The following is a 14,006-nucleotide window of genomic DNA, read 5'->3' on the forward strand; positions in this document are numbered from 1 at the left end:
TCATAAACATTCATCCAAGAGCAATCCCTGTGGGGCCATTCTGGGAAATTACCTCTAAGACAGGCTTCATTGTATTATTTGAAGTGTTCTAGAAAGATGAGAAATATGAGATCAACCCTTCCTGACAAACCCTTGGCACCAAAGAGATGACTATTAAAAATTAAGCAGACATGCAGATCAGTTCTAAATAGTTTCTGAAAACACATCAGCTGTTTTGCTGCCAACCTGGATGTTCTTGAGTGGTCTATGTTTCGTCAGCACAGTGTCAGGGAGTCTTGAATATTACAGAGCAAATTAGAAGGTAATATATTTTACTATGTGCTCCACTCATTCTTTCTGGAATAGGAAATATATATATGCTCAGAATCAGCTGGACAGGGTGGGACAAAATAGAGCAATGCATGCTCTCTGATTTCTGCTCAGCTTGAGCAGGCTGTCACAGTGCTGAATTGGACATTTCTTGTTTGAGTGCACAGGATATCTGGAACCACGGGGGCAGAAAAGGCAGCAAACTCTCCACCAGCATTCAGCCTCAGCTTCAAAACCTGTCTGCTTTACAGCACCACCAACTCTCCATGTCTGTCCTACAGCTTTAGTGCATTCTAATTACAGCTCAGCTGGCAAAAACATTCAAAGAAACTTTGTTTTGTATGTTAAGTATATTACAGGCCAGGAGCTACGCGTACTGGTTGGTAGACAGGAACACAGTCTAATTGTGAGAGAGCATGGCTAGGAATCAGGCAGACTGGCCTGTTTTCCTACCACCACCCACAACTCGTCTCACAAGGCTCACTGTGTGATCACAAGGCTTCCCTTTGAACCAGTGAGGAGTGCTGCTCATGAATATTGACACAGAACAGCCCTTCAGCACAGACAAAGCAGAATGACAACGATTCAACACAATTCAATTAGTCTTCCTGGGAGATGCTTCCCATGGGCTAAGTCAGGAGACAACTAAAAACGTTGGTTGCAGGCAGGGTCTGGTAAAAGATTTGATTAAAACAGAGCCGTGCAGTGAACAAAGACAACAGCCCGAACTCGGCAAGCAGGGCTGCTGGTGGGGCTGCGCTTCTGGGCAGCAATAGGAAGTGTGTTCTTGTAATGGACAAACTGGTGGTAAACTACGGGAAATTTTCTCACAGTTACAAGCTGATGAGAAGCATCTGGAATCAGGTTTCTGTGTCGTGTAAAACCGGCTTTGTCTGTCTTTTCCCACTCCAGCATTTTCCTGCAGCCTACACAGAAGCATTGCCCCTGTCAGCACAATTCCTGCTATTACAGTGGCAGAATTTCAGATTTAGTGCTGTTTCTCTCAGTAACCTGTCTTCTCTCCATTATACAGCAGGCAGAGGACCTTTTTTTAACTGTAATTTAATTCATACTCTGGATTAAAATACAATGTGGCAATTATTTTAGAAAAAGAAACTATGTATTTGAGTCACTCCAACTTAATGACTGAATAACTTTTTGGGAAAGGAAAACATAATATCTCACATAAAGCAACTGTAATATTATCACTGCTGTGCTTTCCTGCAACTCATTGCACACAGGCCTGATCTCAAACCTCAGCTGTTCCCTGCACCAGGAAGGGAGTGCTGATGGCACATCCACATGCTCTGTCTTTGGCTTCTTTCTCCTAGCTTGCCATTGGAAATGAAACACATCTCTGATTTGAGGATGTTAACTGCAGTACTTTGTACATTTTATTTCAAAATATTCTCAGATCCAGGAGGACTTGAGATGGAAATCCAGCTCTGCTGCACAGCACAATGAAAGTCCCTTGAAAGGACACAAGAAGAATCTTTAAAAAGATGTTATGTATTAAATGTGTGTAATTATGCTTCCAGGAAATCCCCAAAATACCCTCTAATAGGAATTATGTTATTTGTTTTGAAGAGATAAAAACATCTATACTGCAAGCATTTTTGGAAATTGGTCATTGCATCACACTTCCCTTTAGGATTTCTCATAACTTCCACCAAAGAAAAACATCAAGATGCAAGAAATAAAAATTAACTTCCTCAAGTGAACTCAACTTCATCAAGTTACTGCCCACTCTCGGTCTCTTTCAAATTTGCAACAGATGTGTTTTAAGCTATCTTACATTGTGCTCTCAACCATTTCTTTCACAGAAAGATTAGATCAAGCCAGAACGCTAGGAATCATTGGTAGAAAAATTGTTTTCTTGTCATTCTTCCATGCTCATCACATCTGCCTTCCCCCTTTGTTGTTATCCCTACTGATGTCTGGAATAAACTGTTTCTGTAGCGTATTGTTAAGTATATGCTGACTAGACAGCACAAGTGGAACTTTGGTTGCTTTTGGTAATGGACCTCTGTAAAATCTACCGGAAAGTAGCTTCACCGCCGGATGCACGCACAGCTGATTCATGTCTTTATCTTTCTGTCCATACACAGTCACAAGGTCTAATTCAATTGTTCTTATCAGGTAACTTACTGGCAAGTTTCCTCTTTAGCCAAGAGATTTTTTGGCACGTAGGATGCGTTTATACAGCACCCTCTTGTATTAGGAATTAAGTATTGCAGGATGTTGACAGTGGGAAAAAAACAGCGTATTTGGTCTCCTTTGATTTCTAATTTTTTTTATGATGATGTAATCCTTTATATCACTTTTTGGAAAGAAGAAAATTATTTTAAGAGGAAGAAAAATATGATGCCCTAAGGAACGGAGGGAAGGAGAAGGACATGGCTGAAGTTTTCTAGGAGTTCTTTCTTCCAAGCCCACACCATTCAACTCTGCGTAGGCACCACTGCTTCAGCCTAGAGTGCAGCATGTTTCTTCTTAAAGCACTCTTCTTATTTCCTTCCTACTGTTCTGGGAATTGGAGGTTAAAGAGCAAGGCTGCTCTTTGTCACATATCTCACTTCCTGCAAAGCACAGGCAAGCACTGGGTAGAACTACACAATTATTTTTTTAAGAGAGAAACAGTTCTAACAAAATGTGGAGATTGCGTTTCACCCAAAACACTTCCTGAACTTAGAGGGGGAAAAAAAAACATTTTCTGAAAAGCTTACCTTCATTGCTTATCCTGAACATAAAATAAGAAAGTGAATTTTTAGAATAAGGAGAATAAATAAATCAAAGGTATTTAAAGCATGTTTGGATTAAAAAGAGAACAATGACAACACCGTTTTCATCTTTTCCACTATCCATTCCCAATATGTTCCCAGTTAAAAAGTTATAAAAAGTAGGACGTTAGTCGTTGTTTGCAGTTTCCAATTTGCAATAGACCTCCCTTCCATTTTTGATGAATTGATCAAATTCTTCCAGTTTTTGTCTCAGTGAACATGCCTACTGCTGCATCACTCCCTTTCTGATCTAACTCTCGTGTTCTCAGAGGGTTGTAGACTATTGTCACCAAAATAAAACCTACATTAGCTAAATATATAGAATCATAAGATCATAGAATCATAGAATGGTCTGGGTTGAAAAGGACCACAATGATCATCTAGTTTCATCCCCCTGCTATGTGCAGGGTCACCAATCACTAGACCAGGCTGCCCAGAGCCACATCCAGCCTGGCCTTGAATGCCTCCAGGGATGGGGCATCCACAACCTCCTTGGGCAACCTGTTCCAGTGCATCACCACACTCTGTGTGAAAAACTTCCTCCTAATAGCTAACCTAAACTTCCCCTGTCTCAATTTAAAACCATTCCTATCACATCCCCCCCATGTAAACAGCCGTTCCCCCTCCTGTTTATATGCTCCATTGAACTCTCTCTTCAAAGTTCTTTTTAACTTTCCCTTATGGTACCTGTTGGCTATTGGTTCCACGCTGATATTAGGAACAACTGTTCTGAGTTGAGTCTCTTGACCTGTGACCCCTACTAGAATGGGGCTATAGAGAGAGAGAGAAACACATTGTTCTTTATTTGATCACATACTTCAACTGCAGCAGCAAATAAATGACTATGATTTTAAAAATAAAAATGAAAAACAAAAACTACCTGCACTAAAACAAACTAGGCTAATGACAGCAGAAAAAAATATGCAGACATTTTCGGTGGCACGTGCAGTCAATAGTTATTCTCCAGTTTTTCAGAACTGGAAACAACTGCAAGAGTGAGTGTTAAGTGTTAATGAAAAAAAAATTTAAAAAGAAATGAAGTGGGAGGAAGAAAATGAACCGCATCATGCAGTCCTGTGAAGATGTTGTGCATCTCCTGAATGCCTCTAACTTTGCCTTCAGGCTGCAGGAGCAACAATTCAGCAAAAGATTTTATGTTCTTCCATGCAAAATGACTACAGTAAAAGTGTTCCGTGGGTATTCACCCAATGGTGTAGTTTAAATGAGATACAAATGATGTTGTTGGATCGGTATCTAGCAAGTACAGATATTCAACAGCTCAGTGTCAAATCCATAAATCTGAGGAAATCCAGTCTCACACTTTGCAATTTACTGAAATATCACCATATGAAAACAATACTGTTTATTTGTCAATGTCTGGAAAAAACAAAGTGCATTCACTCTAAGTTTTCTTTACAAAGTGAAACAACAAAGGCAGCTGTTATAATTTATATAACTTTATATATTTTTTAAAAAACAACAAGGAAGGTATTAACATTCTTAAATTAATTTTAATTTGGTGGTTTGTAAGTACTTTCCAAAAAAGTACTTTGTTTTCTTCCTACTTTTTCTTTAGCAGCAGGGATAAATGAAGCTTTTTCATATGTCACAGCAAGCTTCTCCTTCACAACAGATCCACTTTCCACTCAGAAAAGGGAATCTTAAATCCCAGCAACAATAACTAAACTAATCTTAACTGAAGCGCATTCAGCACACTCAGTTCCCAAAGCACACTGACACAAATGATTAACTTCCACATGTACATGGAATGCTGAAAGCTATTCTGAGGCAAAGAACCTTTAATGCACGGAGGTCGTGACCACGACTTCCGCTGTGCAAAAGCCTTCTGTCTCTAAAAACCAAAGACAGACACGTCATACTTTCCCAAGACTTTTCTTAATAAAATATCCCACTAATTTCTGTGGTCTCTGCTGATACTCCACAAGTATATCGTGTGAGCTGCTGATCTGGTCCCCTTCGAGCCGATTCAGGAGAGTGACACACACTACAGCAGCTAGAAATGAAAAGACATTCTAGTTAGATATGGCACTCTGGTACTCAGACAGTCTAAAAATCATAAACATTTGAACAAACATAAGAACACTATAATTATTCTTTTTTTCCTGTAATTTACTGAAAATTAATTATCTTGTGTAAAAAAAAAAAATCTCACTTTATAATTAGGAAAGATTTATGATGCTACCAAAAATCTGTAACTGTTTAAGAATTACAGCCGTAAGTCTACACAAAATCTGCTTTCAAATCTATATAGAAGTGTAGACAGCGATTTTAGCACCATACATTTTAAAACCATCTGGTTGATTAAATTAACCAGTTGCTTCCAGCAAACTTCAAAACCTAGCTGAGGAAAACAAATCAGTGCTACAGGGTAATTAGGTGCTTTTATGACTTATGTGCTTGCCAATGGGTGGAATAGCAGTTGATCAGAATTGAAGTATATGAGAACTATGAGAAGTTTGCATAAATTTTGAATATATGTGACTAAATCAAGCAATCATAGTAACAGTTCTACAACCAGAGCTGTTTCATGCAGATGGTATATTATGCAGTACCCCATTGATAATTTTTACCTGAATTCTCCTGCACTGAAGAAAAAATTCTGATGTTGGATTAAAGCAACTTTAAGTTAGTTTACCTCTGACACCACTGAGATTGCACATGGCAGCAAAGACAGAAGATTCCATCTCAATGTTTCTGACACCAGAATCATAAGCTTCCTTCAAATATTGCAGTTTTTCTTCTTCATTATACAAGCAGATCGCACCATCCAACCTTCCCTGTCCTGCAAAGCCATTTTGTAGAAATACAATAAGTCATAAACCAAGTTAAATTTCTAAAATACCCATTTATTGCAATTTCCCATCCACAGTGTCTAGATTTTACTAACATTTTCCTCCATCCCCAAAGACAAATAAGACAAAAGTGACTCTCAGTTACTGCTAGAGCTTCTAGGTATTACTTGCATTTTTTATAATGTGACTCACAGTAACTTTACTGGTTTTCTCCAGCTTAAACTTTCAAACTCACAAACAGAAAAATACATCAAGTGGCTTTCCCCACATGGGGCACATGTCCGAATTTCGCAGCAAACTACATCTGCTTTAAGCTGTATGGAAGTACAGCACTTTTTCCTGTATATAATCATTGTCAAGAAAAACCACCAGGCCTGAAAATGCCTTCCTGATACTAGCTTCAAATGGTTAGAGATTGGGAGTATCTTCTGCTAAATAGTTAATACTAATTCTTAGGCAACTTCTAGAGAGAGAGCAGTGGAGAGTTACAAGGATGATGAGGAGCATGGAGCATCTCCCTTATGAGGAAAGGCTGAGAGAGCTGGGACTGTTCAGCCTGGACTTTTCAGCAGTGCCCAGCAACAGAATAAGGGACAAAGGGCACAAACTGGAACCTAGAATGTTCCATCTGAACATGAGCAAGAACTTCTTTTCTGTGGGTGTGATGGAACAATCTCCCCAGAGAGGTTGTGGAGTATCCTTCTCTCAAGATATTAAAAACCCACTTGGACACTTTCCTGTAGGGAACCTGCTTTGTTAAGGGGGGTTAGACCAGGTGAGCTCCAAAGGTCCCTTCTAAACCCCTCAATTCTGTGCAATACCATTCTTTGGAAATTAAAATTTATTCAGATTATTTGAGATTAACACCTACAGGTAAGCTGGCAGCACATCACATACAGCATAATTAAATGACATGGTACTTTACTATCTATTTGTTTTCAGGAGGCGTATTCTGAAATTCACACCCTTAAGCCTCTTTTCAGCTCCTGCTATCTGTATCGAAAATATTCCTGACTCCTTTTTTCAGTGCAGCCTGTCTCTGCAATTGGTCTGAATAAATGCACAAGCTGACACTGTTTGCTTCTGATCCATCTTGGGGACTATGTGCATGTGTCCCTCTGCACATAGCACCCTTTGTCACACACCCAGTAACTGCCTGAAAAGCAGGATTAGTTGCTGTCTTCAACCCATTCTCATGAGATTTGAAAGATTTTGTTAACATATTTGAGAGACCAGAGAAGCACCTGATGTCTGTATGTCAATCCATACTTCTGCTAGTCTGTTGCAGTCATACCTTCATAGAAATCCAAAGTGCACATAGTGTTTCCAATGACAGTATTGAACTGATTGATTTCTTTACTGCACTGCAGCAGCTCTTTAGCCAGCTCTTCATCTAGATTTGTGCTGCGAATTATAGTTTTTCCCAGGACAACCTGTTCAAACTGAGGTTTGAAGGTGGCATCTACAGACTGCCTGGTTATAACCACTGAGCCTGGCTCCAGACCTGCAGTGGGAAGAAACAGATGCAGTTTCAATAACAGATACACGTAATGCTTAGTTTCCACAGACAGAAACACACACCTTCACCCAATCCTGTTTCTTTTAAAAGTGATAATTTTACCCCTGAAATCACAAAGAGATATTTTTTGTGTGTGTATGCCTCACCGCATCAGTTTATTATTGCAAATATATTTGGGAAAAAATGAAATATTGACTTTTTCATGGTATATTCTTTCTTATTTTTGCTATTTTATACAGTACAGGAATGTCCTTCTCCCTCTGTCAGATCTTGTAAGTGCATTTTATCTATCTAGAGAGGTAGATACCTCCTTTTCTATTAAAATTATTTATTGTTTTGAAATGGAAGGACATTAGGACCCAGGAAATAAAAGAAATATTACAGTTTTAAGCTAAAAGAGGAAAGATGTTAGGGAAAACTTTTTTACTCAGTGGGCAGTAAAGCGCTGGCACAGCTGCCCATACAAGCTGTGATGCCCCATCCCTGAAGGCACTCAAGGCCAGGTTGGATGGGGCCCTGGACAGCTGAGCTGGTGGGTGGCAGCCCTGCTCATGGCATGGGGTTGGAGCTGGGTGGGCTTTGAGGTCCCTTTCAACCCAAGCCACTCTGTGATTCTATTATATGATTAAATGTACTCAGACAACCTGCTGTGGAAATCTGTTCTGAACACAAATCACTTGGGGAGAAACACTTTGCTCTCCAACAGAGATGCCAAATGCTTTGGTTTGAAGAAAAAAGGAAATCAAGAGGGGAAATACCTATTCCACCCGAGGTGCCAATGCGAATAATGGTTATGTTGGAACACTTGGCATGATACAACATTTTGATCAGCTCGTGCAACATGATTGAAATAGAAGGAATGCCCATACCGTGCTGAAATGAAAGCAGAAATTCATGTTCGACATTCACAAAGACAATGAAAAATATACATGGAAGGAGTTAGGTGTTATCTCCTTCTTGATACTTTTTCCAAATGCCACTTAACTCACCATCAAAAAACACTCATGGGCCCACTGAAAAACTTCTGAACAGTAAACACAAGGACTCCCATTGAATCTGTGGACTATAGATGAAGTTCGGTATTTCTAATAATCATGACTCATAAAATATTTATGCTCTTGAAAATATAATCAGTATCCTTTCCTACGCTTACATTAAGTTTACTTCACCACGGATTTCTTCTTAAACATGGTAAAAAACCCTCTTTTTACCGACTTGAAATGCTAGTGACTAATTAAGCTCAAATTTTTCAAAACACAACCATTGTTTATTTAGTCACAAAGTTCAAATGCAAGTCCATTCAGCTTGTATGATGATGTCAAGGGAAAGGGTGAGAATGATATTACAGTTATGTTATTGCAATTCAAGTGTGTAATTGCATCTACAAATTAAAGGTGCGAATTTTTAGAATGCGTACACAAGTTGGTGGCATAACTCTCATGGAATGCCCATCGTAAGCTATGTTAGCACACTTGAAAATGCCACTGTAGGAATGTGCAATAGATGCATTTTTTCCAGTGTCCCACATATATCAAGTGATGATTCCATTATTCAGGATAAAAAACAGGGATGAGACAGCAGTGATTCCGCTCAAAACATTTCTAAGGCTTTGCAACACCTCAGGGTTACTTTACACTGAGGGAAAAGAAGGCAAGAAAAGAATCAGTGTCTCGGGGATAAGCCCTTTTACAAGAAAGGGATAAACAGAAACTCTTAAATAGACAACAGGACTACTGTGAACATGGATGAAAACACATAAAAGGCGGACTTCATCAAAAGCGTTTAAAAGAAACATGCTTCATATTTTCTACTTTGAACAGCATCACTAAATCATGTTCAATATCTGACGTACGTGTAGTATCTGGATGGACATTTTTACGTTCTGTTTCCTAAAGGTCACTTACACTGACTGACAGAACGGGTCCCACTTTGTACATGGCATAACGGTCAGTTCCCGCACAGATGTTGGGGTAGTCACCACCAGGGCTCCCAAGTCCAAGTTCTTCAGCTATGTAGGCAATAAAAGCTTTCATCCGTGAAGGACTTCCTCCTACACACACAAACTGGTGCGGATGGCATTCAACAAAACAAAAATTGATTGGATGATTCATGCAGAGGTAAACAAGAGTATGCTGGCACCTTAACACAAAGCTACTCGTAGACGTGGTTCTTTTCTCTATCATGCTAAAAAGCCATTAAGAAAAAGTATACCCCAAAAAAATTCAATACAGAACTCAAAGGCCTTCAACCTGATTAAACTAGTAAAATACAGATTTTGACTTCAAGACCTCAAAAATGGATTTCTCTACTTAAATAGAGACTGCAATATTTGTCTTTTACTTCCTGAAAAAAGACAATCAGAAACTATTATAACTGATATGGATAGTAAAAAAAAAAACCAACAACCTGCAAGTCTTATCCCCTTTCCATTCCTCCCTCAACTGGCAATATGCTGCCTTGTTTAATTTTATTTAGTCAGCTCTACTTTTTCCTTCTGCAGAAAAGCTTTAAGCTTGCTGAATGAAATGCAGCTTCTTACCTTTACGTCTCCAAACAGTGCAGGAAAATCATGGGTACCGGTCCCAAGAGCAAAATGGTATAGGATGTCTTCTTTCATTTTTTCCAGGTGAGGGTTGCACAGATGGATAGAATTTTCTCTGTCAGGACAGCAGCATGGTGGAACATATAAAATACATAAAAACACATCAAACATTCTAATTTTGCAAAGTCGGGCAGTAAAAGTTGGGAAATGCCACATCAAAGCCTGCCTACACTACCTGATCTTGGTTCCACACAGATTATGTTAGGGAAATCCTAAATTTTATAATCTCCTTCTATCATGTAATAAGTCACACCTGATAGTAAGCATTCCATTCACTGCACAGGATGCAAGTGCTGAAGAAAAACACAGGCAGTGGAAAACATTTACAACAGTGCAACCTTTACCTTGAACAATATCAAAGCTGTGACCCAGGGTGGGGCTTGGAGGTGAGCAGAGCAATGGGAACAAGACCAGGGGATATTCAATAGATCACTTTAGTACACAGACAGTATACAACAAAGCCGAAAAGCAAACTTGACCTCTGTGTTTTGAAAGACCCTCCTAGCTACCTGGGACAGGTGGGGAGAGTTGGGCTTTACAGACAAGCCCAAACACAATTTTTGGCAGTTTGCCTCACTGTTTACTCTGTCATCCAGCCAGGAGAAAATAACCTATGTCCTGAAATCAGTAAAGAGAGCACAGAGAAACTGAATAGTCCAGGAAAGAAGCAAATGAAAATATGAAGCAAAGAAAGAAATTAAAAAAGAAAAGAAAGGAAATACAGTACAAGAAGAGAGGGAAGGAAAAGTAAAAAGAATTCATTTCCTCTTAAGTTGCTTCTTGTAAGGAAGTGATACACCTAAAAAAGACAACTTTTGGAAAACCAGGAAATACCAAAGCAATGAGAGAAAAATGAACTAGTTAGCGTGTGGGACCGCCTTCATGGAAAATTTGGTGGTGAACTAAGCAAGCTAAATGACTCATAAAACATCTTCCTTCTCTCTGTACTCCATGTTTACCGCTCAGCTGAAACAGGTAGGAAATATGAGTCAATAATAACAAGCTGAAGTAAAATACCAATCAATACTTCAAAGCAGTTTTTGAGAGATGAAATAAAGAATAAAGTATCTTCCAGACAAAAGAAGATGACTTAACAGCTTAATGAATGCTTACTGCAGACACAGCGTGGCTCAGCAAATTTGGGCTAGTTTGTCAGAGGAGACAAATGAAAGAGTTTCTCTGGAGTTTATGAAAAATAAAACATATAAAATAAGAATAAAGACTTTCCAGGAAAAACTCTGAAGCCTAAACGCAAGTGTCTGTGTTATTTGGATGTTAGATGTTTTAGGTTATCCTGTCTTCTAATGCCTCTAGTACTTTCCTGTTGGACCTACATCTTTATCTACCAATTCTATGCAGGATCTGTTGTTACCTTAAGAAGCCTAAAACTGCCTATATGCCCATACTGAGTTCACTGAATTGTTCCTTAAAAAGCAGAGAAAGTAGTTAAAAACCCAGTGCTCTATCACTTATTTTTGAAAGTCCTTCTCTAATGTTACCATCAGTTCATCAGCAGCTATTACAACCAACATAAGGCACCCCAACCCACTCACTTTGCTTCTGCTCACCACTGCTTAATGCTTTTCAGTAACTGAAAGAGCAGTCTGACACGGTGAGCAGCTCTTCTCCTTCCACCCAGCTTAACTCCTGCCTACGGAAAGAATTTTGGTATGGTGAGACCAGGAGAAACAAAGAGCAGGTTATGGCACTTCGGCACAGTGCACATCACCCAGGAGACTGCCAGCTCCCTCAAGCAGAATTCCCAGGCTGCCTTCTCAGAGCTGTTTCGTGGGACTCTCTGCCAAAACCAACTGGATCGCTAACACAGAGCAAATAGCTGGCTGGGCTGATCCTGATAGTAATGGCTATTAGATATAAAGAGGATATAATCTGAAATCACTTTGCAGTTCGTTCTTGGACATGTAAAATATATTTCCTTCTTTATGAGAACACCAGCAGTAAAAGCTTCTCTCCAGGAAATAAACTGGAAAAAGGCGAGGCCCCTATTAGAAGGCTGTGAAACTCAAGTGGTTTGTACCAGCACTGCTGTCTTCCTGCCCTGCCCAACTAGAGCTTCCTTCCTCAGCTGTGTCTGCTTTCCACCTCTTTCATCTCCTATCCTTCAGCAGCACTCCTCACCCCACAGTCTCATTGCATTTAAATGCTGTAACTGACATGTGCTTGTTATCTGCCCATCCAAATCTAATTGCAGACTTGGACCCTGGAGTAATGGGCAATAAAAGTAAGCATATTGCTATCTGCATATGGAGCCAATGCCCTGCTTTTACAGTTAAGGCAAAGTTTGCCTGATAAAAATCTTGAGCTCAATGGAGCAGACAGTTTATTCCCTCACACTGCTCAAGGCACCTATAATTCTGGGGGTTTCATGAGAACATGAATATCTGAGGGCTAAACACACACATACGGCTTTACTAAAATGAGATAAAGGATGAGACAAACAGGTGGACATTTTTGTTCTGTCTCTTCAGGCTGCAGGTCAACTTACAGGCAGCAACCAAAGTCAGCATTTCAACAGCTCACCGGATTAAAAGCCATCACAGCATCATCTATGCCTGAAAAATTTCACATGAAAATGGTTTTCCAGAAAAGCTCTCTTTGTAGATACTTGATGTTACAGTCAGTATTCCTATAACATTTCATCTTCCACTAAACAGCTGTGTAATGAATTTTAAAGTTTGGGAAGGAAAGTAAGAGTGAACTTGGACATGAGAAGAAATTTCTCAATCTCACCTTGAAGACTGTTCATCTTCCATTTTCTTCTCATTTGAGACACCGGGAGCCATGTATGCTTGAACCTAGAATTATATTTTAAAATCATTTGCTATAAATGCATTAGAACAGTCTCGTCTTTAACATTAACACTGATAGAAACCCCCTACATAGAAAACACTGTCACAAATACTAAAACAAAAACAAAGAAAAAACCAATTCCACCACACTATAGCTTTTAGAACTCTGGCAAAATGAGCACCCGCTGTTTACATGGCTAAGCACCCCCCTCTCCCCCCCGCCCTCCTCCTGAGACAATCCCCACCTCACCACTGCTTCTGTTGTCCAGCAGCACCTGCCTTACTGCCGGAGAGAGGCCCCTGTGGGGGCTCTGTCTGTTCCTCTGATGGCTCTGGCCGGTCCCCGCAGCCCCTCTCTAACTGTCATACGCCTGAAACACGAGTTCCAGGGAACCTCTTACTCATCATCTCCTCCTCCCGAAGCTCCTCCTCGTAACCCTAAAAGCACTTCTATCTGTGCCTCCTGCAGAGTAAAGGTGACCAAACACGAGTTCCCAGAAATAACAGCGCTCCTATCCCTCGCTCATCCCCTTTTCTAACCCATTACCCTAACCTACACGAAATAAATGCATAAATAAACAAGATGATCTGCTATCATTTTCAGCAGTGACTACGTGCAAAGCTAGCTCTATCAGGGGATGCCCTTTCCAGGAAGATCCGAGTGACAAAGCCTTCCTCCTCCCGCTCCTTACAAAGGGACCGATCGCACGGAGGTACTACGACGAAACGGAAACCACCCGGTTCTGCAACAGAATTACAAAAGGGATGCATTTGGAAAGAGTCGAGAAAGAACCGCGTGAGAGAAAACTGAAGGCTGCACGTTAAAAGCCACCGAATAAAGGAAATGTATTACAATTCATAAAGGGTGATAAATCTCCCTCACTTAAAACAATAAACTCTTTCATACGTTCACCTCCGCACGGGACGGAGGGAACGCTCACAACCCCGCTCAGCACCGGCCCGGCATCCTTACGGCGGCGCAATGGGGGCGGCCGCAGCGGAGCACCGCGCTCGCTCCACTGGGACGCGCGGACCCCGCGCCCGCCTGTGCCGCCCCCTCGTGCGGCGATCTCACCTGGGCGCCACGGGGTAGCGAACACCACTCGGAGCGTTCCCACAGACCCAGCCGTGCCGCCTCCCGGCAGCGGCAGCGCTGCTGGGCTGAGCCGCCCC

General features: G+C 40.6%; 1 protein-coding gene across 6 annotated transcripts; it reads right to left on the reverse strand.

The window, feature by feature from the left end:
- Positions 1-3,984: 3,984 nt before the first annotated feature.
- UPP1 (uridine phosphorylase 1) lies at positions 3,985-14,006 on the reverse strand. Of its 6 annotated transcripts, none has more exons than XM_048939841.1 (9): positions 13,909-13,999; positions 13,084-13,576; positions 12,775-12,839; positions 9,961-10,078; positions 9,326-9,484; positions 8,180-8,294; positions 7,197-7,406; positions 5,746-5,892; positions 3,985-5,103 (listed from the first exon to the last, which is right to left on the reverse strand). In XM_048939841.1, the coding sequence occupies exons 3-9, from the start codon at positions 12,825-12,827 to the stop codon at positions 4,964-4,966; spliced, it is 942 nt and encodes a 313-aa protein (XP_048795798.1). In that variant the 5' UTR covers positions 12,828-12,839; positions 13,084-13,576; positions 13,909-13,999; the 3' UTR covers positions 3,985-4,963. The 6 variants fall into 6 exon arrangements, with proteins under 6 accessions (XP_048795798.1, XP_048795801.1, XP_048795799.1 ...); XM_048939839.1 differs by having other exon boundaries at positions 3,986-5,103; positions 13,526-13,576; positions 13,909-13,992; XM_048939844.1 differs by lacking the exons at positions 13,084-13,576; positions 13,909-13,999 and adding an exon at positions 13,741-13,902.

Source organism: Lagopus muta, chromosome 3 (assembly GCF_023343835.1).
Source record: "Lagopus muta isolate bLagMut1 chromosome 3, bLagMut1 primary, whole genome shotgun sequence".
Taxonomy (NCBI): domain Eukaryota; kingdom Metazoa; phylum Chordata; class Aves; order Galliformes; family Phasianidae; genus Lagopus; species Lagopus muta.